Source organism: Labrus mixtus, chromosome 11 (assembly GCF_963584025.1).
Source record: "Labrus mixtus chromosome 11, fLabMix1.1, whole genome shotgun sequence".
In the NCBI taxonomy this organism is placed as follows: Eukaryota; Metazoa; Chordata; class Actinopteri; order Labriformes; family Labridae; genus Labrus; species Labrus mixtus.
In genome coordinates this window covers 5,389,917-5,417,274 of record NC_083622.1, presented here as the reverse complement: position 1 = coordinate 5,417,274, position 27,358 = coordinate 5,389,917, and the positions used below count along the sequence as shown (strand labels likewise).

The following is a 27,358-nucleotide window of genomic DNA, read 5'->3' as shown; positions in this document are numbered from 1 at the left end:
AGACATTCGTTACCTGCAGGCCAGCTGACAGGACGTGCTGCGGTAGTGCTGTGTGGTACTTCCATCGGTACGGCACAGAGGCACGCTGACATTTTAACATACTGGTGCCAATAATGCATTCATCTGTTCACAGATTACAGAGCAGCAGTCAGGAATGATGTGATAGTCACGGGTGATATGAGGATATGTGTCCAAGCTGCTGCTGTATTTTTGATGGGAACATTCGACTTTTAGCGTTTGATTGAACAGAAAATTGTAAAAAAATGAAATGAAAAAAGAATGTAGGTTTTATAGTCATTTAATATTTTATTCTTACAGATGGAACCTAGTTTACCTTTTTCCCACCATCATCTTCATCATTCTATCGCAGCTTTGCTCTCCCTCCTGGTCCCCGTTTCAGTCAGAGATGAATTATTTAACCAGAGTATGGATCTACAAGCTCTCAGCGCGCTGCAGTCGCTCAGCCACATCGCCCAGAGGCGGAGGAAGGGGGTGGGTGAGACGGGTGGCCGGGCATTTTACGAAAGAGCGAGCAAGCGAGGCGAAAATGCAGCGCTCTCCAAAGGTCATCGCCACCCACCGGGTCTCCTGTGATATTTTCATTACTGAGGTAAAAAAAAAAAAAAAAAAAACACCCACTCTGCCACACTCAGCTCTCTGTGTATGTGCACCACCTTCAGGCCTGCTGCAGTAATCCCCTGTGGCAATACAAAGTGCTAGGCTTGACAGAGGGGGGAGAAGAGGGAGGCTTTCTGTAAATATGTTGGGTAATGAGGAAAATGCAAAAAGAGGAGTTAGAAGAAAAATTATAGGAAACAGAAGACAAGGGAAGGGAAACTTAATTCCTGCAGAGGGAACAGGAAAGCAAAGGAAATAAAATAAGAGAAGGAAAGGTGAGAGATAGATGAAGGTGAGGAGATAAAGGAAGAGAGATCGGGGCGGAAAGGGAGGAGAAATAAGAGACTTCATTACAGGGACGTGTCTCAGGCTAAAGCTGGGAATCAGATAGGCTCTGATTGTTTTTTCTTAGATACACTGTAATCTCACTGATCTCCAAACACTGCTGTAATTGGATTCTTCTGGGATGATCAGGGGGAAAAAATGTCCTATTAACTGCTGTCTTTTTTTGTCTCCAAACAACAGGACCCAAAGAAAAGAGATGATAACCTCAGAGATAAATGAAGAGTTGGATTTTTTTTTTTTGTTAAGACTTATGATAGCAAATCTAATTATTATGTAGTCGGATTTAAAATGGCAGATAAAGTGTTACATCATTTGCCGCTGAAACATTTTAGTCATTACAAAAGTTTACTTTCTGTCAGACGTACACGTCGCTGTTTCATTGATACTTCCAGTCTACTCTATCTAGGCTTTTCATGAAGGCAAATTTACATGTTGATTCATGTTAAAGTACAATAACGAGGAATAATAATGGGCCTTTTTGTGTGACACCAATACCCTGTGGCAGAGGTAACATAATTTAACAATAAATACAAAAAATAGTAATTCTTTACGCTGATGGTCCTGTTTGATTTTGTTGGTCATGTCGAGGCATCAGTGTTAATTGAGTCTGTTTTATAACCAGATAAAAAACTCTTCACAGGAGCTTTAGAAGAAGAATAATGTTAATAATGTTTCCCTGTGATACAATTAAAAAGTGTATTTTTTAAAGTTTATTACATTCTCATATATTACAACTTCAAAAACATACTCACAACAGGCATCACTTTCACTTCCATACAGTACACACATATTTAAATTCACAGAGCTTGAATTGTTTGCATACCAGAGCACTAAAATAGACTCCTTTTTTTTTTTAATTATATGAGAAGATATTGTACTTTGAACATTTCTTATTTAAGCCTGAAGCAATTACTGTCACTGAAGGTGTGTGAAATTGGTGTAAAAACACTAAAGCCGACTGTTAATTAATTCCTCCTTTGAAATGGCATTAAAACTCCCCTGAAAATATAAATCCCTAATTGCCGTGGTAAACTCTAACAGGGATTGTGAACAGGATATAAAGCAGGCAGAGCAAAACAACTTTGCTGTAACAGATTTATTTGAAAGCTTTCATGCATTTCCTTTTTATTTATTTATTTATTTTTCCTTTCCTTTCCTCTGCCACTGGTGGGGATGCAGGCGAGTGGAGGGAAGGCAGGTGCTACAGAGTGCTTTTTGATTTCTCTTTCTCAACCTTTTTTTCCCTTTTTATTTCCTTTGACTTTACTGCGTCTTATCTTTCCATCTTTTTCTTCTGTTTCTTTTTCAATTCTTTCCTTTATTCCGCAGCCAATCCTTTTAGGCCGCCCATTAGAGGTTCAAATGTTTTGATGTTCCTCTGTTGCCAGCGCCTGTTGGAACTTATCTCAGGAAATCTATTGATCTTCTGGGCCGGTACCTTTTTTTTTTTTTTTTCTTTCTGCGTGTTTCTGTCTCAGTAAACAGGAGCATCGGGAAGTTTTTTTTTTCTGTCCCTGCTAGTTTGACCCTTAGCACATCTCTGGCCCTTAACCAGCTCTGTCACCTGTTAGCAACATCATGCCACCACTTTCTACTTAGAGTCCACGCACATCCATGTTTTCTTTCCCAAGGAGATCGGCTTCCAACTTCTAAGTGGAGCACATCACAGCCCTACAGCCCATCACTGCTGATCTAAAGCCTTTTATATGAAAACAATATAATCTTTTCTATCTGACGTCGACATTTGTGAGAACCCAACTTATTGTGATACTAAATGTGTATCACTCTTGTGTGGTGAAATGCAGCTTTTTTCTTTATTTTTCTATTTAACCAGGTTGGTCCCGTAGAGATTAAGATCCTCTTTTCCACGGGAGACCTGGCCAAGACAGTCAGCAGCAAAAACACAAAGTTACAGACAGAGACACAATGGGAGACAAAGTACATTTTACAAAACACTCAAAATTTGCAACATAAGAAAACCATCTATAGGAAACAAATCTCATTTTATATTTAAAAACATTCAAGGACACCAGCTCCTTGAGTTTCAAATCGTTCTGCAACAGATTCCAGACTGAGGGTGCAGAATGACTTGAAATATATTTTCCCAATATCTGTCAGAGTGTTTGGCACAGAGAGCATAAAGAGATCCTTAGAATGCAAAGAATACTGTCCAGTGCTTTTTCTGCGTGATAAAAACATATAGATAGTGTGGGAGGAGACCAAAAAGTCCCCTTTACTGTATATAAAGGTGTACCAGTGTATGAGCTTACAAGGTCGCCAGAGCAGGTCAACCTACCTGAGAGTACAAATCACAATGGTGAGTCACAGCTTTACAATTTATTATGAACCTCAAGGATGCATGGTTTGCTGTATGGACCATATGGAAACACTGAGCAGAGGCGTACATGCATGTACAAAACATCACTATAATCCAGACGGCCGCTGACATTCAAGGCCAAGTAAGACGTTGTAGCATCTTCAAATAATGACTGAACGTGTCTGAATCAGAGTCGCAGGTGTTTTTTCTTTTCTTTCCGGCCGTCTATTTTATGTGGATGATGTAATCACCATAAGCCTTTTACACATCGTAAATATGTAACAGCGCTGTTGCAAAGTTCCAAAAGAAATTACGCCTCTGTTATCACACGTTGCATCTGCAGCAGAGCGATATTGGAATCCCATTGTGTGATTTCACATTGCAGAATCACGGGATGCATGACGCGTAAACAAACAGCTGGAGCTTCACATACACAAAATTAGACATGCACACACACACACACACACACACACACACACACACACACACACACACACACACACAGCGCTGTTCCAACCTTACACATACCCACCATCTCCCCCCATGTTATGCAGCAGAACGACTTCAGCCCACCATCCTGCCTCTACTGTATGTGTATGCTGCCCTGAACTGCCAATAGACTGAATAACAATTTCCCTGCTGGGATGAATAAAGTATATCTTATCTTAATAAAAGAGTGGAGATAGTCACTGTGACTTCACCCACTGACTGATTGACTATTTGGAAGCATCTTATTTGACATTTTGAGTCAACCCATCTTTTTGATTTGGACCCATAAGTGACTGAAATTAGGTGGGTGCACCTCTATCCTGGGTGACGGTAACAAAGCTGACTAATAGTCAGGACAAGTAGCTAAGTCGTTAATCAAACTCTGCTTTATAGTCTTTATTACTTTTTCAAAAGACATTTTTTAGGAATGAACATTTTGATTTATCGAAGACGGTGTTATATCAAATAACAAGTAAATTTGTTCCTGTCAAGATGTACAAACAGTTCCTGTTCTTTTTGTTGTTCTACTATTGACTGAATATATAAGTATGGATGTCCTGTCTCTAACTCCTTTGTACAAAATTAAAGCCAAAATACCCTGCATGACGGCCACTGACATATTGCACTGGTGACGTCATTTGGAGCCAGAATAGACAGCTCATTAAATCACTTGTTGAAGCGTTTGCAGCAGATACTCGTGGTTATTGAAAGTTTAAATACTCCTTTGTTAGTCTTCATTACTTTTTATCTCCCCATTCCGATGCACGTCTGGTAAAGATTGATAGAGGAGCTGCATTTGTCAACAGAGCTGTCAATCATGTCACGTCAGATCTGCTTATCCGTCACATCCGATGCAGCGGTCAGTCAGCAGGGGGAGCTCTATATATTTTGGCCTCACTGCCAGGTAGCTGCCCCACCGTCCATCGTTATATACAAGTTGTTGTTTGCAACCTGTGAAGTCGCCCCCTGCTGGGTGGTAGCATGAATGGCAATTTAAGTCACCTCTGTGGTCGTCTAACTTCAGAAGAAAAGAATCTACGAGAGAAAAACAGTCAAGGCAGCAGAAACTTCTGTTCATGTCACTTAATTGGACACAAAAAGGGACTTCCAAGCATGCATTGGTTTAGATAATAAACTTTTACTTTGTTCTGTCAATACAGAAACACAAGCACATAAATTCTGCGTGGCTGCAAACACAAACACTAATGTAGTGGATAATCACGTAGGATAAAAGCATCTCAATTTCAGTATAAGGTTGAGGAGGTGACCAATTACCCTCTTGTCATTGTCCATGTTTTGTTTATACTAAGACCTTTACCCAACTTGACTTTTCTTCCAAATAATTCATGAATTGATTGTTTTATTTAAACCATTTGCTTAAATTTACCATTCTTTCACCTTTGCCTTTTTCCTCTTCGATTTTCTTTATGTATTCCTCTTTCACTGTTCAATTCGTTCCCCTTGCTTCCCCGCTTTCTCTCCCCTCCAAACTCTCTCCTTTTCTTTGGATTGACCAACATTTTCAATAGCAGTGGCCAAGGTTATTTGGCAGCGACGACAGAGCACATTTGTTTTTCCCTCTCTGCTGCTGAAGAAGACACTCCGCTATTCTAATGGACTCCAGAAGAGAGTCCTTTGAATTGGTTTAAAGAGAAGGCCAGCAGAGGCCCTCTTTCTCTCTGTCCTCTCTCCTTCTCGGCTTTTGTAGATGCTGACAAAGGAGTCTTTCTGTGTTTGCCATGGGACCAGATGTACCCAGGCAGCAGACAGGATGCTAACCCCTGGAAGCCCTTATGTTTCTCCTGCTATAGGACATTAAAGCTCGCCAGGCAGCTTTGCATATTGGCAGCCCCAAATCGCAGTGAGAGGTGACTAAAAACCTGATCTTCAGTAAACACACAAGATGTAAGGTGATGTCACTTAAGTGAACTTTGCTAGATCACGCTTTCTAACTTGTTTGCACTTTGATACTTTATTAGGGAACCAAAATTATGATAGAGGCACCGAGGCCCACTAAATTGAAGACTATTGAGGCATCTTCCACAACTTGTCACAGTCAGAATATCATTGTTTTACCAAAATAGTGCCACAAGGGGGTGCATCTCTTATGTTTAAGTTTTCTTTAACAGAAAGTTGTTATTCTCTGGCAGCCATCTTGCATGTATTTAAGACCGTGAGAGGACTCAAATTCAGTGACGAGTCGGTGCAGGTTATGTCTCTATTTTTCTGCTCATGTATGATGTAATAATGAACATAGCGTCATGGAGACCCGGAAGTGAATGGTCGATTTTAAGTATTGTGCCGTGTGGAAATATCCACTCTGTTGTCTGTCGAAAGTCTGAGCTAACTGACGATTTCGGAAGTGGCGTGATGTAAATACGGGCTCTTACAGCTTCTTCTGCTCAGGCTGGCAGAAGAATGACAAAACACAGGGGTATTTTGGCTTCATCTTTGTTCAACGCTAGAAGGTTGATATGTAATGTCCGTCTGTATATAAAGTTTATAGTGAAGGCCTTAAAACTACTTCATTAAGTTTATAGCTAGATTATTTTTTTTAATTTAAAATAAGACATTTGTCCAATATGTGGAGGTTTCTACAATGTGACATAATTCACATATGGGTAAGTTACCTAAGTGAAGGATCAGTATATTGCAACATTAAAGAGGCAGAGCTCGATTGCATGGGGTTCTCATGTTTGTGAGGTAACCGACCAGGCTCAAAAATAATAAATAATAAAAAGAAATTATGAAAAAAATGTAATAAATATAGCAAATGTATTAAGACTGACTTAAATTCAGGGTTGTTAATTTTCGAAAACTATCAATTTTTTTCTTTTGTATGCTGTGTTTTGATTTTGTTTTTAACCTCAATGTAAAGCACATTGAGCTCATCTGTAATGAAATGTGCTATATAAATAAAATTGCTATCGCTATTGCTAAGATTCCCTCGGTGCTCTGTCCACACACCCTCCCCTCTGTGCTCCCTCTAAAGCCACGCCCCTCACTTACATGCATGCCGTTGCTCCAGAAGCGGACCTCAGCTCATTGCTTTGCTTGTGGAGAAACTACGCCGTCTCATGTCTCATTCAGCGGTCAGTAAACTCACAGTGTAAACTCCGTCATCGGCGACGCGCTTTGAGTGTGGGCTAGAGCACGCGAGGGGTAGAGAACGAGCCGGGAGACACGGAGGCGTCTGATTGGTTCATCAAATTGGTACCTCGAGGAACACATTGGTCAAAGTTTTTACGTGTTTACAAATGCTACAGATGACAGATTTTCTTTGTTCCTTTTTCAGAGAACATGAGTTACACATTTCTGTCAGGACCAAAAGACAATTTCAAGCAAAATCTTAAAAAGTGAATCTTGAGGAAATGACCAACCCTGCCTATAAACTAATGAGTGAAGTATAAAGAGCGATGCTTTCAGTAATTCATTCTTAGATAGAAGACGGGCGGTGTAAATTACCCTCGGTCTGCTTACATTTGATTAACCCCCTTTATATGTGATTAAAATAACATGATGGACACAGACAAAATCACGATCACAGCTTTTGAGTGTTTGAAATTAAGACCATCAGAAATCAGGAATCAACAAAATGTGGATGCTGCTTTTTTCCTCCGTTACACACAGATCAGCGGTATCGTTTTGTTCTCCCCTGCTGAACAGAGAAGCATCACGTCAGAGAAAAAAACATTCACACTCCCCTCACGAGGGAGCCGCTGACCTCTGCATGACTTCAATCCACTCCTGGATTGTTTTTCCATTGTGTGACTCAAACAGCCCGGGAGCCAGCGCTGCACCGTGAGCCTCTGTCAGGAGTCAAAGCTTTAATGCTGAGCTGGATTACACTGCAAGGGGAAAAGTGAGGAAGAAAGTGATTCTTAATGGGACAAACGATGATGCCTTAAAAAGTGGGATTATTCCATTACTTTTATCTCTGCATGACTCATTTAGCGATTACGGCTAATTATGTGCTTGAAGTGTGTTATATGATTAGTCTTAGACTGTGAGGACAATGAATGGCGGGATAATGTAGGCGTATTTAAATCGCTCTATGTATTTCCACCACTACAGTCTCACACAGGATCCCAATGCCTGCAGCTGAAGCAAGATTTCAGTAAATGCAACCATGCACTATTTTTCTATTTTTTTTGGCAATACCTTTTTAAACACAAAATTGATTTTCTTTTAAAGACTTATTTTTGGGCTATTTGTGCCTTTATTGTAGTGGATATAATGGTTGGAAATCAGAGAGAGAGAGAGAGAGAGAGTGGGGAATGACATGCCGAAAAGGAGCATCATGTCAGATTTGAACCAGGGCCGCTCGCTGAAAGGACATCAGCCTCAGTACAAGGGGCTCACGCCATGACCACTTGTCCACCGGCACCACAATTTATTCAAATGTTTTAATTCATCTCTTGTTTTACATTTAAATTTGTTATAAATGATGAATATACTGCATATATCTTATTGAATGTGTTTCCATTGTAAATCTTTTTTTTAGAGCTTCCCTTCATTTATTTTCTGATTAAATAAAATAAAATAAAACACAATGCTGATATCAAGTCCTCAGTTACTTCTCCATTCATTTATGTCAAACAGTTTGGGAAAATGACATGACAGTACTTCCACAGGTTCATGCCGTCATCTCATGATGTTATTGCTCTGAGGATTGAAGGTGAGGGAAACTCATGTTGCTGTTTTTTTTTTTTTCTGTTTCTTCTCCATCCAACAACAAGCTCATTAAACTGCAAGCAAACTGACATTTCACCCTAACTTCTCCGTCTCTCTCTCTCTTGTTTCACATCATTAAGTGGCGGTGTTAGGCTCAAAGGTAACCGGGCAAACTCTTTGAGGGAAATGGCTCGCCTGGTAAGCGGGCGTTTTGATGAGCTTGTCACTCCCTCACCCCAAACATGCCTCATTAGTAGTTCAGTCGAAACACCTATCTGAACCCCCCTTTAACCGTCCCATCACACACACACACACACACACACACACACACACACACACACACACACAAGCCATTTCTCTCTCTTTCTGTCTTTCCCTCCATCTCCCATCTCCCTCTCTGGCCCCCTCCTGTTTTTCAGCACTAATTAGCTGGCTTCTCCCTCTTCTGTGCTTCCCCAGTCACATCTCAAAGGGAGACGGATATGATTTTTCTTTAACCCAAAGGCCAACTTAATCAGCTGAATTAATGACTTTATTACCCGTTAGGCTTCGGGCCATGCAACACATTTCTCTCCAATGCCCAACGCTCCTCTCCCTATCTCTCTCTACAACTCACTTCTTTTTACCCCCTGCAGGATTTTTTTTTTTTTCCATTTCAGAAACAGAAAAAAGAGAGGCGTAGAGAACAGGCGATGATCAGCAGTAAGATACAAGCGAGACATATAATAATTGAACAGAGATAGAGTTACAGATAATGACTGTTTTAACATTTAGCTGGAAGTCGTTTCTGTAAGAATGTCTCCGTGGGTGTCCCAGGAAAAATAAAAAATGAAGTGAAAACACCATATTGTCTTTTTGAAATACATGTGTAATCACTACATCTGGAGGTATAACAAGGACTATATGGATGTTAAAGTGTTTGTTAGACCAATCTGTCATTTGAATATGGTAAATTAATTAGCACTCATGTCTGTCAAAGATGGAAAATGGCAACGTACAAACATTGAGTGGAAGCTCAATGAAAATCACTGCAGATCTGGATGTCTAAACACTCCTTTTTTTAATGGCTAAAATACGGTAATTAGTTGGTACATCAGTGTCTGTCGGTAGATATATTACAGCAATTGAAAAACACCCCTGATAAGGAGATGCGCCATTAGTCTTCTCATTTACTTGACAAACTCTAACAGAGCCCAAGGCCTATACATTGAATTAGGTTCATTTGGTGACAACAAAATAATGAGGTGGCTCTGCAGCGAGGAGACTGGCCTTGAGAACTCCTCCTCTTATATCTGTGAAGAGAGGAAAACAGCAGCCGTGTTGAGCTGTGCTCCGTGTGCGAAGACAAAGATGTGTCTGGATACGCAGAGTAATGCAATTCTTATCCGTTCTTTATTTTTCTATCTTTAAAAAAATGTTCAAGCTTCTTCACAGGGACCTGCATTTTATTCTTTGCAGTTCTGTACACTGTTGGCCGAATAAATTAAAATTGTTTTAGAATATTGGATCAGCCATAAGAAGCCTGTCTTTGGCAGCGCTGCTCTCTGTATGGTCGTCTAAGAATGGTCGTCTGGTTGGTCCACCATCGCCATGCCAATACATTTATACAGTCATGTTTCAATAACGAGTTAGGATTTTAAACTAAAATAGCTTCTGATTTAAAAAAAAAACATTCACACCAGGCTCGGCTATACTCTGTTGAAAAGAGAAAAAATAACAATCTAGATCTGTGAAAATGGTCAACATTTGACCTCATACAAACCACCATATTGAGATTTTCAAAGTGAGCATCTTTAAATGCTGATCAAAGCATTCAGCCCTGCTGTAGCTCTGTTCAGCTTCACCTGCATTTCTGTACACTCATAGTAATTATTCAATCTGAAATCCACCACGGCTGCAAAAAAAAGGCAACGCAAATTCCCAATTTCTTGGAAACCTCCTCGTAAGAACTTTTCAAAATGTTCTGTTTCAAAGGAACAACAGACAAAGCCCTTTTTTTTAAATTCACCTCCCTTGGATTTTAAAACATTTTCAATCAGAAGAGAAAATGCTGTGAATTTCCAACTTTTTTAAATGTCCTTGAACAGTCCTGGTCAAAAATCTTAAGTTAAATAGAATAAATATTTCTAGTTAGTTAGCTTCTCCATTTATCTGGATCATTCTCACACATGAACAAAAAAACCCGGAATCATCAAAAACCAACAATTAAACGCACAGTGCATATTTAGCAAGAACAGTAATCAGGTATTTCATTCACATTTTATATTCCTCAAAAATCAGTATGACTCTGACAGGATTATGTTCCACAAGCTGAAATCACAGCCCATTTTTCTTCCCCATCGTAATGAAAAGTTACTGTGATAAGGTTTGCTCTGTTTATCTTCCAGCTCACCTCGGTTTATCACCTCACAGTTATTCTTCAAAACATGATTTTTTGCTATCAACCCTGTGATAAATGCAGCTTATAACTATTGTGTTCTGTGATGAGACACACTATGCTTCACAGCCCTCTGTTATAATGTCCTCATGTGTATTTAAATTTCATAATTAGCACCTATTTGAACATTCATCATTTTAAATGACTGTATCGTGTAATCAAAGCATCCAAATGGTATTATTCAGGAAATACAAGAGACATGGAGTGACATCACTGCAGTGTTTCTGAGAGCTACATGACACATTTAACAATTAAGCAAATCTCCAGTGGTGTTCCAGGTATTCTTTAAATTGTTGAAAGTATTCTTCAGACAGAAATTATGAGGTCATTAATTCTTATTTGACTTCAAGGCATCATAAACAAACACACCAAAGTAAAAAAAAAAAAAGTTAAAGATACCTGCGAGCTACAATATACGTCTTCCAATCAACACCTTTAAAACAAATGAGGTTGCCTTGTTATTGACAATACCTGTGAACTGCAGATGAATTGTCAGTGGATGGAAAGCACTCGTTAGCAGCACATACCACCTGAGAAGAGGAGGATGATGATTATACGTGTGAGGACTAAAGAGTGTGCACAATCATTTAAATCAAACTGAAACATGATACACCTGCAATTTCATTCTATCTATATCAGCTTTATTAGCATTACTAATGACCAAAGCACAGGGTGCAAACCATTTGAAGTGTTTTACATAATCAAAACATTGTTTTCTTTAGGGTTTAAAAAATAACCTTCCCGTAACATTGAGGTGTGGATCCAGGGTACAAAATGAGGCACAAACCTCACCTTTATATGAAATGTTTAATTTGAGAATCTCACCTGACGCACACACTGCATGTCAGCAGCAGTGTCAAGATGCAAGGTGTGACCGATGATTTGGTTACGCTCAGCTTAGCTAGAAAGCTGCATCCTGTTTCTTCACTTCCTGTTTAATACAGCAGCTCCTTCCCCACAGGACCTATTAGTCAATTACACCTGAGTGCTGCTGTTTAATATGGGCTGAAAACATACCTGAGTTCTCGGCATCAAACACTTCCTTTGCTGTACATTCTTCCTGTGGTATATAGTAATGAGTGCAGCGGAGGTGTGCGTGCACGTGTGTGACATTCAGAAAAAAAAGGCAGGAATTATTCATTAGCTCTCTATTTCGCTCTCTCAGCCTCCCTCCTGATCCTCGTGTTCAACAACTCTGGGGCAAATGCAGAATTGCAAATGAGCTTTTTCTGGAAATCAAATTAATTGGCCATCCTCAAAGGCTTCTTGTCAAAGTTTGGGCTTGATGTGTCAACGATTCCCCCGCACATCTCCAAACAGCTCTGCACTATATGGTGCACAGAGCGGAGAAAACAAAGGAGCAGAGTGAAGCTTTCCATTAAAAAAATAAAAAATAAAAAAAGGAAAAAGTTCCCTTTGTGTGCCAATTAATAGAGCACTTCAGTCAGAGCAAAACTTTCAGAGTTGGTTTTCTCCTAACAGCACAATAAATTACCAAACAAGGCAGCTGTCACTTAGCCCTGTGCAATTTCACAAATAGTCTGAGTCTCATTAGAAGTCAGAATCTTATTTCTAAGGTTTCAGCTGCCACAATAAGGGCTTTCCTGCGGCTTCTCTCGCCGCACATAGAGAGAAATATTATCAAGATTTGCAAGATATTTGTATTTTATTTTATTCTGTTGTTCCTCCTGAACTGAGGGTTTTTGACTCATAGTAAAAATAGACAATGTAACCTGATTTGTTGGATCATACTCTGTAGGTATAGGTCGACTGCACTGTAACAAAAAGGCCTGAGTGAAACTGAGAGCGGTCGGTGAATTCAATGAGACAACAGTTGTGTTAACACGCCATCTAGTGCCGTTTGAGTGTATAACAGATCCTTTCAATGCAGTCATCTACCGTCTCAATCAGCTTTGACTCCATGCAAAAAGAAACATTGACTTTCTAAATTCTGAATTTTGGATCCATAAACAGATTAGTTCTTAGAACAGGAAAACATCAAATCACATGTGAAGCCCTGAGAATAAAAACACATCATAGATCACCGTCTGTTTCTCTGCAAACAGATGACGTAACACTTCATGTGATTTCAAGTATTTAACCTCACAGTATATCACATACACCAGTTAGCAGCAACGCTATCTAGTTGCACCCAATGTGAAAATGTTTGTGATTGTAATCTGTGGTTAATGTAAGAAAAATCTAAATGATTTTCTTTCCTTGTAATTACAATTTATATGGTGAAATTGATTGAATCCAAATGTGGTTTATTCCGACACACTTTCTACGATTACAGAAGTTAAGTTCATTTTAAAAATATGTGGGGTGCGGGTAGGCTAGCGGTTATCTCGCACGTCCTGTGTTCAGAGGCTATAATCATTTTTTTATTATTGCAGCAGCCGCAGGTTTGAATCTGACCTTGGCCCTATGTGCATATCATCCCCTACATCCAAACATTTCCTGTCTTTCTTCCTCCGCTGTCCTATCTAATAAAGGTAAAATGGCCCAAAAAACATCTTCATAAATGAAGTTATTTTCAATAAGTGATTAGAAAATCTATGATTTGATGTCTTGGGTAAAACAAACTGTGTAAATTACAGAATAGAAGAGGTCAAAATGCTCCAGCAACACTTGTAGTAAGAAGATCAACGTTATTAACAATTTAGACCGACCCGTTTCGGCTCCTGACCAGGGTCATCCTCAAGGCCGCAAGCCGAAACGGGTCGGTCTAAATTGTTAATAACGTTGATCTTCTTACTACTTCTTAAGTGTTGCTGGAGCATTTTGACCTCTTCTAAGCCTTTCACTCTTCATGCACCTTGTCAGTTAGTGAAGTTTGTGCCAGAAAATCCTCTTTTTCTAAATTACAGAACAGAAAATGAATGAAGTACAGATGTCTTCTTCTTGTGTCGGGTTTGGACTCAACCTTTCCCAATATATATCTACAATAAATGCATCTTCTTAACAGCTAACATTTCATTTGAATCCTTTTAGTTTCTCTGTTGTTTCTCTGCAGCTTTCCTTTTTCAATCACAATTTGTAAAACAATAAAATATTCACTCAAAACTGTTTTTGAACAGCTGGTGATCGTCTGACAGAAAACGTTTATTTATTTGTTTAATTTCAACATGCAACAATAAATGAAATGAAAGTATACTGTCAGAAATGATCGCCATGTTTTCCCTTCTGCTTTGAGGGTTTAGGTCATGACGGGGTTTTACAAGCTTGATGCGTCACACTTTTAAAACCCCTTTAAATAAATAATTACAGCGATGTCTTAACGTCATGTAACTAAAAAATGTTTCCAATGAGCCCCCAAAAAGAACAGAAATAATCAAAGTTCCATTTATTTACAAAAGATATAAATATAAATACAACTCTGTGTTTAAATGTCTGTACAAATGAAGAGGTTGGAAAATAAATCACTACAGTAACACGTCTGTAGACATTCACAGGGAGTACAACTTCTGAACGCAGCCTCCCCGTTGGTCCGGATAATTTCATGTGCTTTGTACAAATCTAAATCTAAAAAGGTGTGAAAAATGTTCAGAGGTAGTTTTTGAGTTCCACCTGTGTGTTGGTCAGAGCACTGAGCGGTATTTACATGCAAACATGAGCCACACTGCACATGCGTTCTCTGGAAAGGCAAACACCCGAACACGGACCGCGAGCCTCACATGGTCGCCACGACAACACACTATCTCCTCACAGACTGAAGACCTGCATAAAAGAGTAACAAGAAACACAGAGTTACGATTGGGTGACTGTTGATGTTGATGAAACTGAACTGACATGTGTTCAGATACTTTGTATGGGCTTACAGCACATAGAAACAGGAGAGCAATGGTGTCACTTCTGAACCAATTTTCAACCAATGATTTTAGTACGTTGTTGAAATAATGCAAAGACCCCTCCTTCCCCCTGCAATGCATTGTTTGAGCTGTCAGTCAAAACAGTGAATAACTTGTTTAAAAGAGCAGATAAAAAGGTCAGGCGAGGAGATATCAGATGCCCACTCAGAGGACATTCTGTACCTGCCTAAAAGGGTTTTTTCACACATGCAGAAAACTCCTGAAAATGTCCCTGGTGTTTTCAGGCTGAGCTGCATGTGAGGACACTAAAATCTTTTTTTTTTTCACACCAACTTCACCCAGAATTAATCCTGCAAGCCCCTTGTTAGAACATCTGTGGGCGGGGTTGATAATGTTTATATCACACAACCAGTGTGATCTATGTGCACTTAATGAAGAGGTGTCAAACTCTTTTTCACTTGTTTCCTAATACTGTGATTACAACCATTACATATGGCATTGATATAATAAATGAATAATGCTGATATGAAGAGAAAACCTCAGCGTATGTTAAGTAATGCTTCTTATGGATTCTTCAGGCATCTGTAATTGTAAAGTTACTCCTTAAGGAGGCAGCATTAACACACTATATTACATGATAACTATTGATATTGAATTATCCTTCAAAAAAGGAGTGTCATCATATTTTTGCCATATCACCCAGCCCTATTTAAAGGGTCGGGGTCTGCTACAATACACTGGAGCTAGCAGTTTTTTTTTTTGCTTGAGACAAAATTTTAACTAAAACGTCTCAGGATTAAAAAGGTGGGTTGGCAGTGCTGATAAAAGTTTTTTATGTAATGTACTGAAGGACATACAAGATGAACACGTTCCTGAAAACATAAAGTTTACTCCTGAGCAACATGTTTTGTTTTTTTTTAAATCGTACTTTCCCCACACTACCCGTCGTCTCACCTGAGGCAGGTGGCAAAGGCTCGACGAGCATTGCGGTGCAGGAAGTGGATGGGGAAGCCTTTGAAGGTGTGTCCATCTGGGACTGCCCTCCTCACCGCATCCTGGAACTCCTCGTTGCCACAGGAGACGCCGGTGCAGCGCTCCAGCTCGTAGGCTGACAGTGCAGAGGACAGAAGGTAGGATAGGTGGTCATCCCAAACTGTTGCCAGCTCCAGGTCCTAAAGGAGGAGGTCATTGGTCAATGGTTTATTTAAAAAAAAAAAAAAAAACATTTAAGATATTTTTTGGGCCATTTTGACTTCATTGGATAGGACGGCTAAAGAGAGACAGGAAACGTTGGGAGGAGAGAGTGGAGGGATGACATGAAGCAAAGGGCTGAGGTTGGATCCAAACACACAGCTGATGCGACAAGGACTTTAGCCTCAGTATCTGGTGCCCCGCTCAACGGTTTATTACCCAAGTTAATGCATACATTCAACTAGTTCAGTTGGTATAAACATATCAAATACTAACGTTCTTAAATTGTCTCTTTTTTTTAAGATTTATTTTTGGGCTTTTTGTGCCTTTAATGGAGAGATAGGACAGTTGATAGAGTCGGAAATCAGGGAAAGAGGGAGTGGGTATCACGAGGACCACAGCCTCCGTACATGGGGCGCGTGCAGTAACCACTGCGCCACCAGCGCCCCTACAGATTTCTTTTAACAAAAAATGTAATAAAAAATAAATAAACTGCTAACTCCGGGAATGAATGAATCACTTAACAAAGCAACAATTGGTGACCCAGGAGTAAACTCTTTTTCCACACATGCTGCACTAAGCATGTCAAACTTTCCATTTTGGAACATGCAGGTTTCAGTAGGAAGTACATATCGTTATAACTACGCTACAATGACAGTTTTTTGCCATTACATCAATGCTATGGACATTTCTGGAAAAGTGTGTGAAAAACACCATAAGTCCCATGTTGGTGTACGTGGTGATTTATTTACTAAATCGTTATTGTCCCACAGTGTAGTATCCATAGTATTTGATGTTTTCAGATAGACCAATCATTAACTGAGGGAACAAGTACTTGTTTTAGACTGTTCAACTTCTACCGTGTTTCCCAACAAGTTCTTTTATATGAACATTTAAATAAATGCACTAATTTAAGGAGTATTTCAGCCAAATGTGTGACTTGTCAAAAACGCTCTTTGCAGCTTTCTTTAAGTACCAAACTTTAAGTGTTCAAATCTCGTCTAGCACTGTTTTACCTTCCTGTGCTCTGAGATCAGGAAGCGCATCTCCAGCTCCAGCTGGTTGCTGGCAGCAGCAGGATCCAGGGACGGGGCACAGAGAGGGGGCAGGGGGGGCAGAGAGGTGGTGGAGCCTGGAGCACAGACGGACTTCAGAGCCTCTTCGCTCATCGCCTTCCACCGAGACTGATTCTGAGGAAACCAGAAAAAAAAGAAGAAAAAAAAAAGGACAGACATTTTAAGGATTGCTTTGATCAAGAATGACTTTTTCTTTTCATACAGTAGAACCAAAACATTGTAACCAATGGGGGCACGCCTGCAGCTTTCCCCAGTGGCTTGCACAGTAGGAGATGCAATCTGTAGCAGATGCAACCAGTCTCCCTGAAATCTGGACCTTTGATGATGATTGATTTGCAAACATCCAGTCACAAGCGTGCTGCTGTCTCCTCCAGGCTACCTCTGCCCTCTGTCTCATTAAAAATGACTATTTGAATAAACTGTCCTTACAAAATTAAATACACATTTAAAATGAAGATTTTCATATTGAAGCTCATTTCACTCTATGAACACAACGCCTGCCAGTGAAACAATATCAACATCATTTTACTGATGTGTACTACACAACAATGTACAATGAAACACGAGTAAAAGCCATTTACTTTGGTGGCATTCCGACCTTTACCAACCCAGCGATGGTAGTGACGGTGCACGCTGTGAGGAACACCTTTCTGTTACCTGCAGGTCAAAGACGCAGAGCTCCACAGAGTCCGATGGCTGGCAGTTGGCCAGGAAGGTCTGGTGGTTGAAGACGCAGCCGACAGTCCTGTAGGGGGAGGAGGGTTTGGGCTGGGGGGCCAGGGGCGGGGCATCAGGGTCTATGGCCTGGTGCAGGTATCTGACCACACATATGGAACAACGAGGCTAATTAGTGTCATTAAAATCATGCAAGCAAATGTTTAGAAAACTAGATCTCTTTAATATACGGACGAGTAATACATTCACATGAGAGAATAAAAGTGAGTGCCTCAGTTTCACTCCGTTGGTATCCAGTATTCTCAGCAATCCCCTTAATGTCTCTTGAATCATCACGTAGCCAGCCTGAATACATTTCTGATAAATCAGAGTGGGGTTTGAAAAACTAATAACAAGAACACCTGTAGTGACTTCTACTGATGAAAAGAAGCAGTAGACGACTTTGTGTCCAGGCGTCGACTCTTTATCTGGAACGGCAGGAGTTCATTAACACGATGTGACCGAAATACGGCGGGCTGCAATCATGAGGGTATTCAAAAGTAACGTTTAAGTACATAGCAGGAAATAGGAAACCATAAACCCCAACAAAACTAATATCTTAAACAACAGCTCCCCTTAGTGGGAGTCGGCTGTACTACGGTCAACATAGTTCGGTTTAACATGATCTGGCAGAATTTATTTTCTCATGTGAATGCAATACGCTTCTGTACTTATACTTTCATGTTTAGAAATCAATTAAGTGGTTCCATTTGTTCAAAGGTAGAGAAATATTGAATTATATCAAAGCTCTGAGATGAGAAAGAGTGGGTATCAGCTAAAAAGTGAAGAAATGCATAACGATTCAAATTAAAGTAGTGGTATGAGTTTACATGAAATTGCAAAATCTGAAAAGGTGAGTGACAGAAGATAGAAATCAAGTAGATCCACTGTGAAAGCTGGTAAAAAAAAAAGAGGTTGAACAAAACAACAAAATCCTGGAGTGGGGATCTGACGACTTGATCAAAATCAATTCTTTGGCAATTGTCTCAATAATTTACGACATGTCTTCATGAGATTCTCAGATATCCTGCTGTACAGCCAATTCAGGCAAAAACAAAAAAGCTTGATTCAATCCAGATCAAATCAATGAACGTGTTTGGCCTCAGATGACCTTAAAGTGTCTGATACTGATGAGTTATTGCAAGACAGTTCTCAAACGTGTTGCATTTCCTCACCAGCCCGATCTACAAACATGATTCTTGCAGCACTTCAAGCTTTGAAAGGGGGGATCAAATGAAGCAGCTGTATCAAATAACTTCAACTGTTTGCTGAGAAAATAAAAAAAGAATAAAACGTAATCACACCTATGTGCTGTCAGACTTTCCCAGAAAGTGATGCTCCCATCGGTTCCGCGGGTCAGGACCCAGGTGTGTGGAGTTCCCCTGTTTTTAGTTCCCACACACACATAAGCGTCCAGGCCAAAGCCCAGCAGGAGGCTGCACAGGAGGGTGGCATGGTCCTCACAGTCGCCCTACAGAAGAGGGGCGACAGTTCAATTCAGGTCCTTCAGAAACATTTTGAAATGTGAAATAAAAATGTTACAAAGATAATTTTCTGTTCTATTAAGTGTCATTTAAAAACGTTTGTAAATCAGTGTCCTTCTACACAATAGAAAACTCAAAGTTCTGGCACAGTGGTTAGTGTGCGCGCCCCATGTGTGGAGGCTGTAGTCCTCCAAGCAGGCAGTCCAGGTTCAGGTCTGACCTGTGGCTCCTTTTCCCGCATGTCGTTCCCCTCTCTCTCTCTCTCTCTCTCTCTCTCTCTGATTTCCGGCTCTATCCATTGTCCTATCTCTCCATTAAAGGCAGAGAACGACCAAAACACAAACAAAAATTGATTTTGTTTTGTGCTTGTCTTTTCTTTTTGCCCCTTGGTATGGTTATATTATTGTAATTGATGTGTCTATGTGTGTGTGTGCATGTCTGCGTGTGTATATGTATGGGTGGGGAGGGGGGGTATGTGACATGTTACCAAAAAAATAAATCTTTAAAAACTTTTAGATTTTTGAACATATAATTCAGCTATACTTCAACATCAGCCTTTTTTTTTTCCTTCAGTCGGATTATAGTGATGCACTCTTTTCGAGCTTTTCACAGAAGATCATGAGATTTGGATGAGAGCCCCAAAGGTAATAAAAAGACTATTATTCATGTTCCAAATATTTTTCACTGTTTTCTTGAAATACTTAACTTTGATATATGTTTTTTTTTTTTTTAAATCTCAAAACATAGTCATTCAAATTGTTTCTTGAATTGTATTTTATTTCTGTAACCTTAACCTTGAAAAGTCCAGTTAAATACAGTAAAGTTTTTAACCAGGGTGTACATTAAGAGAGATTTGGCAGTATTTTTCTAACCCTGTTGCTTGTCTCGTTCATCATGTCACCGCAGCAGTCTTTTTTAAACAGGCATACCATATCCTGTTCTCGATGCTCTGTGAGCTTTTCTCAGAACTGTTGAACGCGCGCATGAAAAGCCTGCTGGAGAGGAAATAAGCTCTGTAGTCATCAAATTGCCCGTGACAGTAAGCAACTCTTATTTTACTCGTGCAACTTTCCCGGTAAAGAGGCCGGGGATCGAGCTGGGGACTGGTGCTGCTGCTGCTGCTGTGTGCTGGCTCGGGCTGCAGGCGAGTCAGAATGATAGATGTTCCCCAGAAGTGCTAATATGGACGGCAGCGTCGGAACAGGCTGGGGACTGATGAGGCTAAATTAATTTTCCCCGGAATGAAAGTCATAAATCACAGCTGACAGCGGCCACTTTGTGAGAGTTGTGTTGTGTCTGTCTTGCCAGCCACTCACAGAGGAGAGGCAGGGAACATTTATCCAGTGGTGGTCTGGGAAATTCCCCACTATCTGCCTGAGAGATGAAAACGCATCAGTCAGCCGACTCCGTGCAATCTCCTCCTTTCTCAGAAACGACACTATCAGCTGTGCTAAGAATGGACGCATATGTAAGCTGCAGCGAGCCTGCATGATGCGTTTTATTACTAATGGAACAATAGACTGTTGCTATATCAATTCAGACACGCATAACAGTCGGTAGTCCACGTCTGAGGTCACCTAAGGACGGTGGTTTTCCTTCTTAGATTGGATGCATTTTTTACTAATTACCAAAACTTCAACTGCTTCACCAAACGTTAATGATTATGATTAATGATTCTCTACTTTACATTTGTTCTTTCATACAGAGGATTTTGAAACTTTACTATTATTTTAAAAACTATTACTTGTGATGTAAAAGAACAAAAACAACAGTATAATAACTGTAATTGTTGTTGTCATTGTTATTGTCAAATGACATTTTGAACAAGGAAATGAATTATGAATAAGGATATCGTGATTTCATGTGTCAATTGAAGAGGGGGGGGGGGGGGGGGGGGGGGGGGGATGTGTCTCAGTTGGTAGAGCCGGTCGTCCCTTAACCGGAAGGTTGGGGTTTCGGTCCCCTGCTCCAGCAGCCACATGTCTAATGTGTACTTGAGCAAGTTGCTTCCGCTGCTTTGTCAGCAGAGCGTGTGAAAGTGTGTGAACGTGATAGTTACTTCTGATGGAGCCTTTACAAAGCAGCCTCTGCCATCAGTGTGTGAATAAGTAGGTTTGACCTGCAGAGCAAAAAACTGATATTCATTTTTGTTTGGCATATGTTCTGTGTATGTCTTGTTACGTAACCTTGCTGCATGTTATGTTGATATACATTCATTTTTTTTAAGAAAACATAAAGGCAGCGGTCAGACTAAAAAGGTCTGCAACCTTTGAAATGACGTTAACCCCGTTATAGCACATGTCATATCATAGAATGTTACAATGATGAGTTATAAGGGAACGTGCCACAGTATAATATATTATTCTCCTCTGTGCCAACTTTGATCAAGTACTAGATGTTGTTCTCATTTCTATTTCTTCTCACAGGTGTCTTTTTTGTTTTGCTGTGATAAATTCACTGGATATTTTGTTTGTATTCCACAACATCTGATCACTGACTCGAGTCAGTACATCTGTGACTGAGCTGAAGGTAAAGGTGGTTCAGAAGCTCAAAAGCAGTCCAAGAAGAGGTCTTAATGTTGCACTGGAAAATGTCCATGTCACATTTAGAGGTCATCGAATTACTGAGATCATCGTCGTCAATTCATCCCTGGGCTGGATTTTATTTCAGGCGTCTGATCAGAGACAGGTTACACTTGATGTTATGTGGGCGGTGAAAAGCTAGGACCTGATATAAATGATAAGAAGTGTAATGCAGAAGTGAAATGTGATAGTGATCTACATTTGATGACTGCAGGTTCAAACTTATGATGTCGAACAGTTTAAATCTTTTGGTGTTGAGGTGTTGTCCTTTCTGTCCAGAGTGTGTGGTTTAGATTGATATATGGAGAGGTTTATTATCAACTACTGGAAGATGAATTATTTTTGAGAAAAATAAAAAAACAGCCCCAGTTCAGCCTGTCGTTCCAACAATGCATTTTTAAATAAGCAGTATTTTAGATGGGTTTTTTTTATAATAAACTTTCCAGCTGTCATATTACCAAGTAGTCTTTAACACTGCGGCACTTCTTCTCAACAGAATGGACCACTTGGGGCTTGCAACAAAAGCAAGTCAGTCCCCATGGAACCCCATGTAGAAATACCGGACTGGAGCTGAGCAGAGCTCTCATTGGGCAAGAGGCAGGCAACACTCACACAGCCTCAAAAAGAAACCCATTCTTATTCATTTACTATTAAATTATCCAGAAAATGTCCTTTAACATCCTTACATCACAGTCATTGACATTTAATGTGTAAATAGATTGTGAGTGTTCAGTCCAGAGACTTAGCTGCATGTGTGACGGCAACATAATGGGCTTGTAATAACATGGCAGGATGAATGGAACAAAAACAACTTCAGAAGGAATTCTGGTTTGACCAGCTGTAAATCTGCCATTGTCTCCGTCGTTGGCAGTGAAAATCGTAAAAGTACAGTAAGTGCATTGTCGTCTGAAAAATGAGTCAAGCCCTGCTGTGGCTGCCAAGAAGTTCGGGCCAGTTCTCCTTACCTTCCCGCGACACAGGAAAGCCATTAACGTGCACCACTGCTCCTGTTTCCCACCACCTCCGCCGACCACCGGGGCCTTCTCGTGGGTCAGGAGGCTGACGAAGCGGGCCGCCTGTCGAGGGCTCTCCAGCAGCCGGCCCGCCCGGAGGACGCGCACATAGGAACACACCGGCCTGTTGATGCCATTCTCATCCTGCAAAAAAAAAGCGTGAGGGACACCCGGAGGAAATGGTTGGGTCTCTGCGAAATCACTTCATCACATAACGCTTCAACTTGTCCCCCACAACACGTGTGACTGGAGACGCACCTGTGCAAAGATCTTGACCATCTTGGATTGGTTTGATGGCCGTATTTCAAGAAACTCCCTCCACCACTGTTTGGCATAAACCAAAAAGAGTCTCTCTTTCTCTGCCGTCCTCTGCCTCTCCAGTGACCGCTGATGAGAAACACACAGTGACGTCAAATGCGACTTTAATGTTTCCTTTACAATGCTGCCCTTAGAACCAGCCCTGATTGACTCTTAACAGTGTTAATGGAATTCTGTTGTAATGATTCACTGTGAGCTCAAGGCGTTCCTCTCTTCATGAATAATGTAGCAGATGAATAAACAGAGGGATGAAACAGACAGAAGGATAAAGAGAGTTCAGTGTGCTGACCTGTGTGCTGATGATGTCACTGCCCAGAGTCTCTGTGAGAGGAGGGTAGAGCTCCAGACTGACGGTCAAAACACCAGCTGGAACTTTACATTCACTCCCTTTCGACACACACACACACACACGCACACACATTTGAAAAAAGCTTAAGAAGTGACAGATAAACTGCATGGTTTTTTTAAACAATATTACACATTTCTAGTATTTTCTAGTTGATTAAATGGTAAAACAGTAAATGGATTGTAGTTCTATCACACTTTTGTAGTCTTCTGATCCTTTTAAAGCACTTTAACACTGCATGTCACATTAACACACTGAAGGTAGAGGATCTCGTATTGTGCACATCAGTAATGACTTATCCCATTCATATACATTCAGAGGCTGCTGGCTATGCCACCAGTAGCTATTTGGGGATCAGAGTCTTGCCCCAAAGACACTTTGTGGACTGCAGAAGCTGGGAATCAAAGAGCCAACTGAACGGTTAAGAGACGACCCATTGTACCAATGAGCTGCCCCAAGAATCTCCTTCTAGATAAATGAAGTTACCAGCATGTACCATAAGCTCTTCTGATTAGATGATGTAAAAAACTTGAGCTGTGGTCAGACACAGTCTTTTGTATCAAATTGAGATCCAATGCTGTTTTCTGACCTGGTTGCTTTCAAAACTACAGCAGTGTATATTTGGCATTCTACATTTAAGTAAAACGACATTCTTGCCTCTACCAGTCAACTGTCAACACACACCTCTACCGCCACACATCTGACTTCACAGACAGTTTTAACTAAGAGGCTCGGGGTAAAGTCAGGGAGTTAAATTTGGTCGATTTTGAGACATTTCCAGGAGATTGTGTGCGTGAGGAAACACCATGAGCTACAGTTATTTACCCTTTTGATGTATTAATAATAATACATTTAAGTTGAATCATTCACTTAACACTATCAAGCATGTATCCAGTCCAGCAGAATCCTCTTTCCTCACCTACTCCCATCAGCTCCGCAGCAATGCAGGTCTTCCCATTGGGTGAGCCGAGAACTGTCCTCCAGTCCAGGAAGTAGGATGAGACCAGCGTCGTCTCACTTGAGGTGTCCGTCTTGATCAGGACCAAGTGAACCGGGTCACACAAAGACAGCATGGTTGTCGAATCAGCCATTGTACTGCCTATTCCTGCAGGGTGAGAAAGAGTAATCGCAAAATTAAAACTCATAACAGACAAAACATAAAGTATCAGCTTAGTCCTGATTGACTGACACCAACAGGGCTTAGTACCTTCTCTGTGGATCTCTAAGAGAAAGCCTTCCTTCAGGTCTGGGTCGCAGGCACAGGGCACTGGTTTTGAGTGAAACCTCTGGTTGCGGAAGTGCAGGTAGAGTGTAAATGTAGAACACACCTGTCCAGGTAAAGGCTCTGGCTCCTGGAGATGCTCCAGAAAGGCCTTACCACCAAGTACCTGGACATAGAGGTACCGCCTTGATGGGTCAATGTTGGCTAAAAGAAGAAAAAATAAAGATCATCACTAAGTTGTTTACAAGGACATCGTTAGTGAAAGGAACAAGGCCATGCTTTGATGTTGGTGGTAAAACAACTTATCGTACTTCTTTCCAGCTGAGTTACATTCTGGTCCACAAAGTGAGTGGCAGGTCTTTGTGGAGATCCTATTTCTGCATCTAAACGTTGGCCGCCCTTGGTAAAGTGTAGGTCCTTCATCACATCGTCAACGATGCCCCTGCGCTGCAGAGCATGTAGGAAATCCACCTCGGACAGAGGTCGATGGGCTTGACCTCGGTCGTCCTTCACCGTCTCTGCCAGCACCTCTCGGATTCTCCCATGGATATCCATCTGACAAACGGAAAAGTCTCAGAGCTTAACAAAGTGGTTCGACATACACTGCCTGTCCCAAAAAACTAAGCAAATAGGTAAGAGCCTCCCATTGGATAATAACTGCATGGGCGATTATCTTTCAGCTGGCAGCAAGTTTTTTAACCCCAACTGATGCAATGAGTAGCTTCTCATTTCTTAACCTACGATGTTGAAAGACCCATCATGTGGTCGTGGAAAAGATGTTAGTCTGTTTGAGAAGGGTCAAATCATTGGCATGCATCAAGCAGAGAAAACATCTAAGGAGATTGCAGAAACTACTAAAATTGGGTTAAGAACTGTCCAACACATTATTAAAAACTGGAAGGAAGATTTCCCCTGTTCCTGAGTGATCAGGGTACGAAGAGAGGCAGATTAAGTGATGCACCCATCATGCCTAGTGCCTACTGTACAAGCCGGTGGGGGCACTGCTATGATCTGGGGTTGCTGCAGTTGGTCAGGTTCAGCAACATTATGCGCCTGCTGACTACCTGAATATACTGAATGACCAGGTTATTCCATCAATGGATTTTTTTCTTCCCTGATGGCACGGGCATATTCCAAGATGATTCATCAGGATTCATCGGGCTCAAATTGTGAAAGAGTGGTTCAGGGTGCATGAGACACCACAGAGTCCAGACCTTAACCCCATTGTAGAATCTTTGGGATGTGCTGGAGAAGACTCTCCCATCATCAATGCAAGATCTTGGTGAAAAATGAATGCAACACTGGACGGAAATAAATCTTAATAAATCTGCCGTAATCAAAGCTAAAGGCGGTCCAACGAAATATTAGAGTGTGTGACCCTTTTTTTTTTTGGCCAGGCAGTGTATCTGAATGTCTTCATCCCACAGAAAACTCATGTGTTGATTCATAAAATGCAATGCAGTTGACCTGGTGATACAGAAATCATTTAAGGGTATTTTAAGAAGTGATCGTCTCAGATTTCTTTCCTGACTCATGTTTCTTACACGATGCTCTCTTCTGGTGACTTCATTGTACTTTGGAAGTAACAAGGAACAGCTGCTTGTGAATAAATGAGTCTCATCTTTAAGACCAACACACCTCTTAGACAAGTCAGAGAGTGAGTAAACAGATTTGAGAATGATCTATGCTATTACATTAAAAACACTTTAAGGAGTATTCACTGACTGTGACTACAGCTGGGATCCTTCATTTGTTAAAGCTGCTGTAAGTAGGTTAAAGTTAGTAAACAAAGCAGTATCTCTTATTTTTCTGCTGATTTTAAATACAATAATACATTTAAATAAATATATAAAAATAATAAATCAATAAAAACATTTGATTACAGGTTTTGTAGGTAGCAGCTAACCTTGAGCAGATGGTTGTGAATGATTTGCTTCAGCTCGCAGGCTTTCTCTGGAGGCAGAGACATCACAGCTGATGAGTCGATGTTACTTTTAAGAAAACAGACTCGAACAACAGCTCTCGCTTTTCTTCTGTTAGCAATATTTGATCCATATAAACATTATTCATCTGCGGAAAAAAATAAACAGCCCAAAAGTGACAACAACCATCGACGGGCCATAACAATCAGTTCAAACTGTGGCGGAAAACCAAGCGGGAATCCGTCCCCACATATGCCTGACAACGTTATTCAATCAAATGTGTGATATTCGAACAATTCTGTCCCTGTAGAAATATAATGTACATGTTTTAATACCATTTAAAAATACTTGATTTATTAACGAAATTTGTTTTATATGTTTGGACGAAGAAATACTTTTTTATCGCGGGGATTTTAACGGCTGCCTGGTGAAGTCACGATCTGCGCCTGCCATTAAAGGACCCATTTGTAGTCCAAATTGTAGTTTTTTTCTCTGTACAGTATTTCGGTACAGTAAGAAGTAGATAGATAATACATCCATAAGGCAGATGTTTATTTAAACCTGTTTCATACAAAATATTTAAAATGTCTCTTTCTTTGTCAGTACAAAAAAAAACGTTTGTAGGATTAATAGTTTAAATTCTTAAAGAAGATAATTTTTTTTTTTAGCATATTGCTCATACTGAAAATACAGTACTGCCTCACACGCCAATTCCACCCCACAGACAAGAGAAAATGAAATTACTAAAGCAGTCAATATGAGTAAGGCCTCTTCTTGTAATATTGAATCAATTCCTGG

At 40.5% G+C, this 27,358-nt stretch overlaps 1 protein-coding gene across 1 annotated transcript; it reads right to left on the bottom strand.

The window, feature by feature from the left end:
- Positions 1–14,211: 14,211 nt before the first annotated feature.
- Positions 14,212–26,762, bottom strand: cep76 (centrosomal protein 76). Its single transcript, XM_061049712.1, has 12 exons — positions 26,545–26,762; positions 24,950–25,193; positions 24,624–24,842; positions 24,336–24,521; positions 23,360–23,457; positions 23,011–23,139; positions 22,705–22,896; positions 18,978–19,144; positions 17,617–17,776; positions 16,900–17,073; positions 15,647–15,864; positions 14,212–14,600 (listed from the first exon to the last, which is right to left on the bottom strand). The coding sequence occupies exons 1-12, from the start codon at positions 26,605–26,607 to the stop codon at positions 14,462–14,464; spliced, it is 1,989 nt and encodes a 662-aa protein (XP_060905695.1). The 5' UTR covers positions 26,608–26,762; the 3' UTR covers positions 14,212–14,461.
- Positions 26,763–27,358: the final 596 nt, after the last annotated feature.

What these genes read in the sequence shown, in the direction of transcription:
- cep76 (XM_061049712.1), bottom strand. Translation starts at nt 26,607, where the DNA reads ATGTCTCTGCCTCCAGAGAAAGCCTGCGAGCTGAAGCAAATCATTCAC. An exon ending in TGGTCAAGATCTTTGCACAG is followed by an intron (nt 22,897 to 23,010) that starts GTGCGTCTCCAG and finishes TTTTTTTTGCAG; the next exon opens with GATGAGAATGGCATCAACAG. An exon ending in TCTGCGTCTTTGACCTGCAG is followed by an intron (nt 17,074 to 17,616) that starts GTAACAGAAAGG and finishes TGGTTTCCTCAG; the next exon opens with AATCAGTCTCGGTGGAAGGC.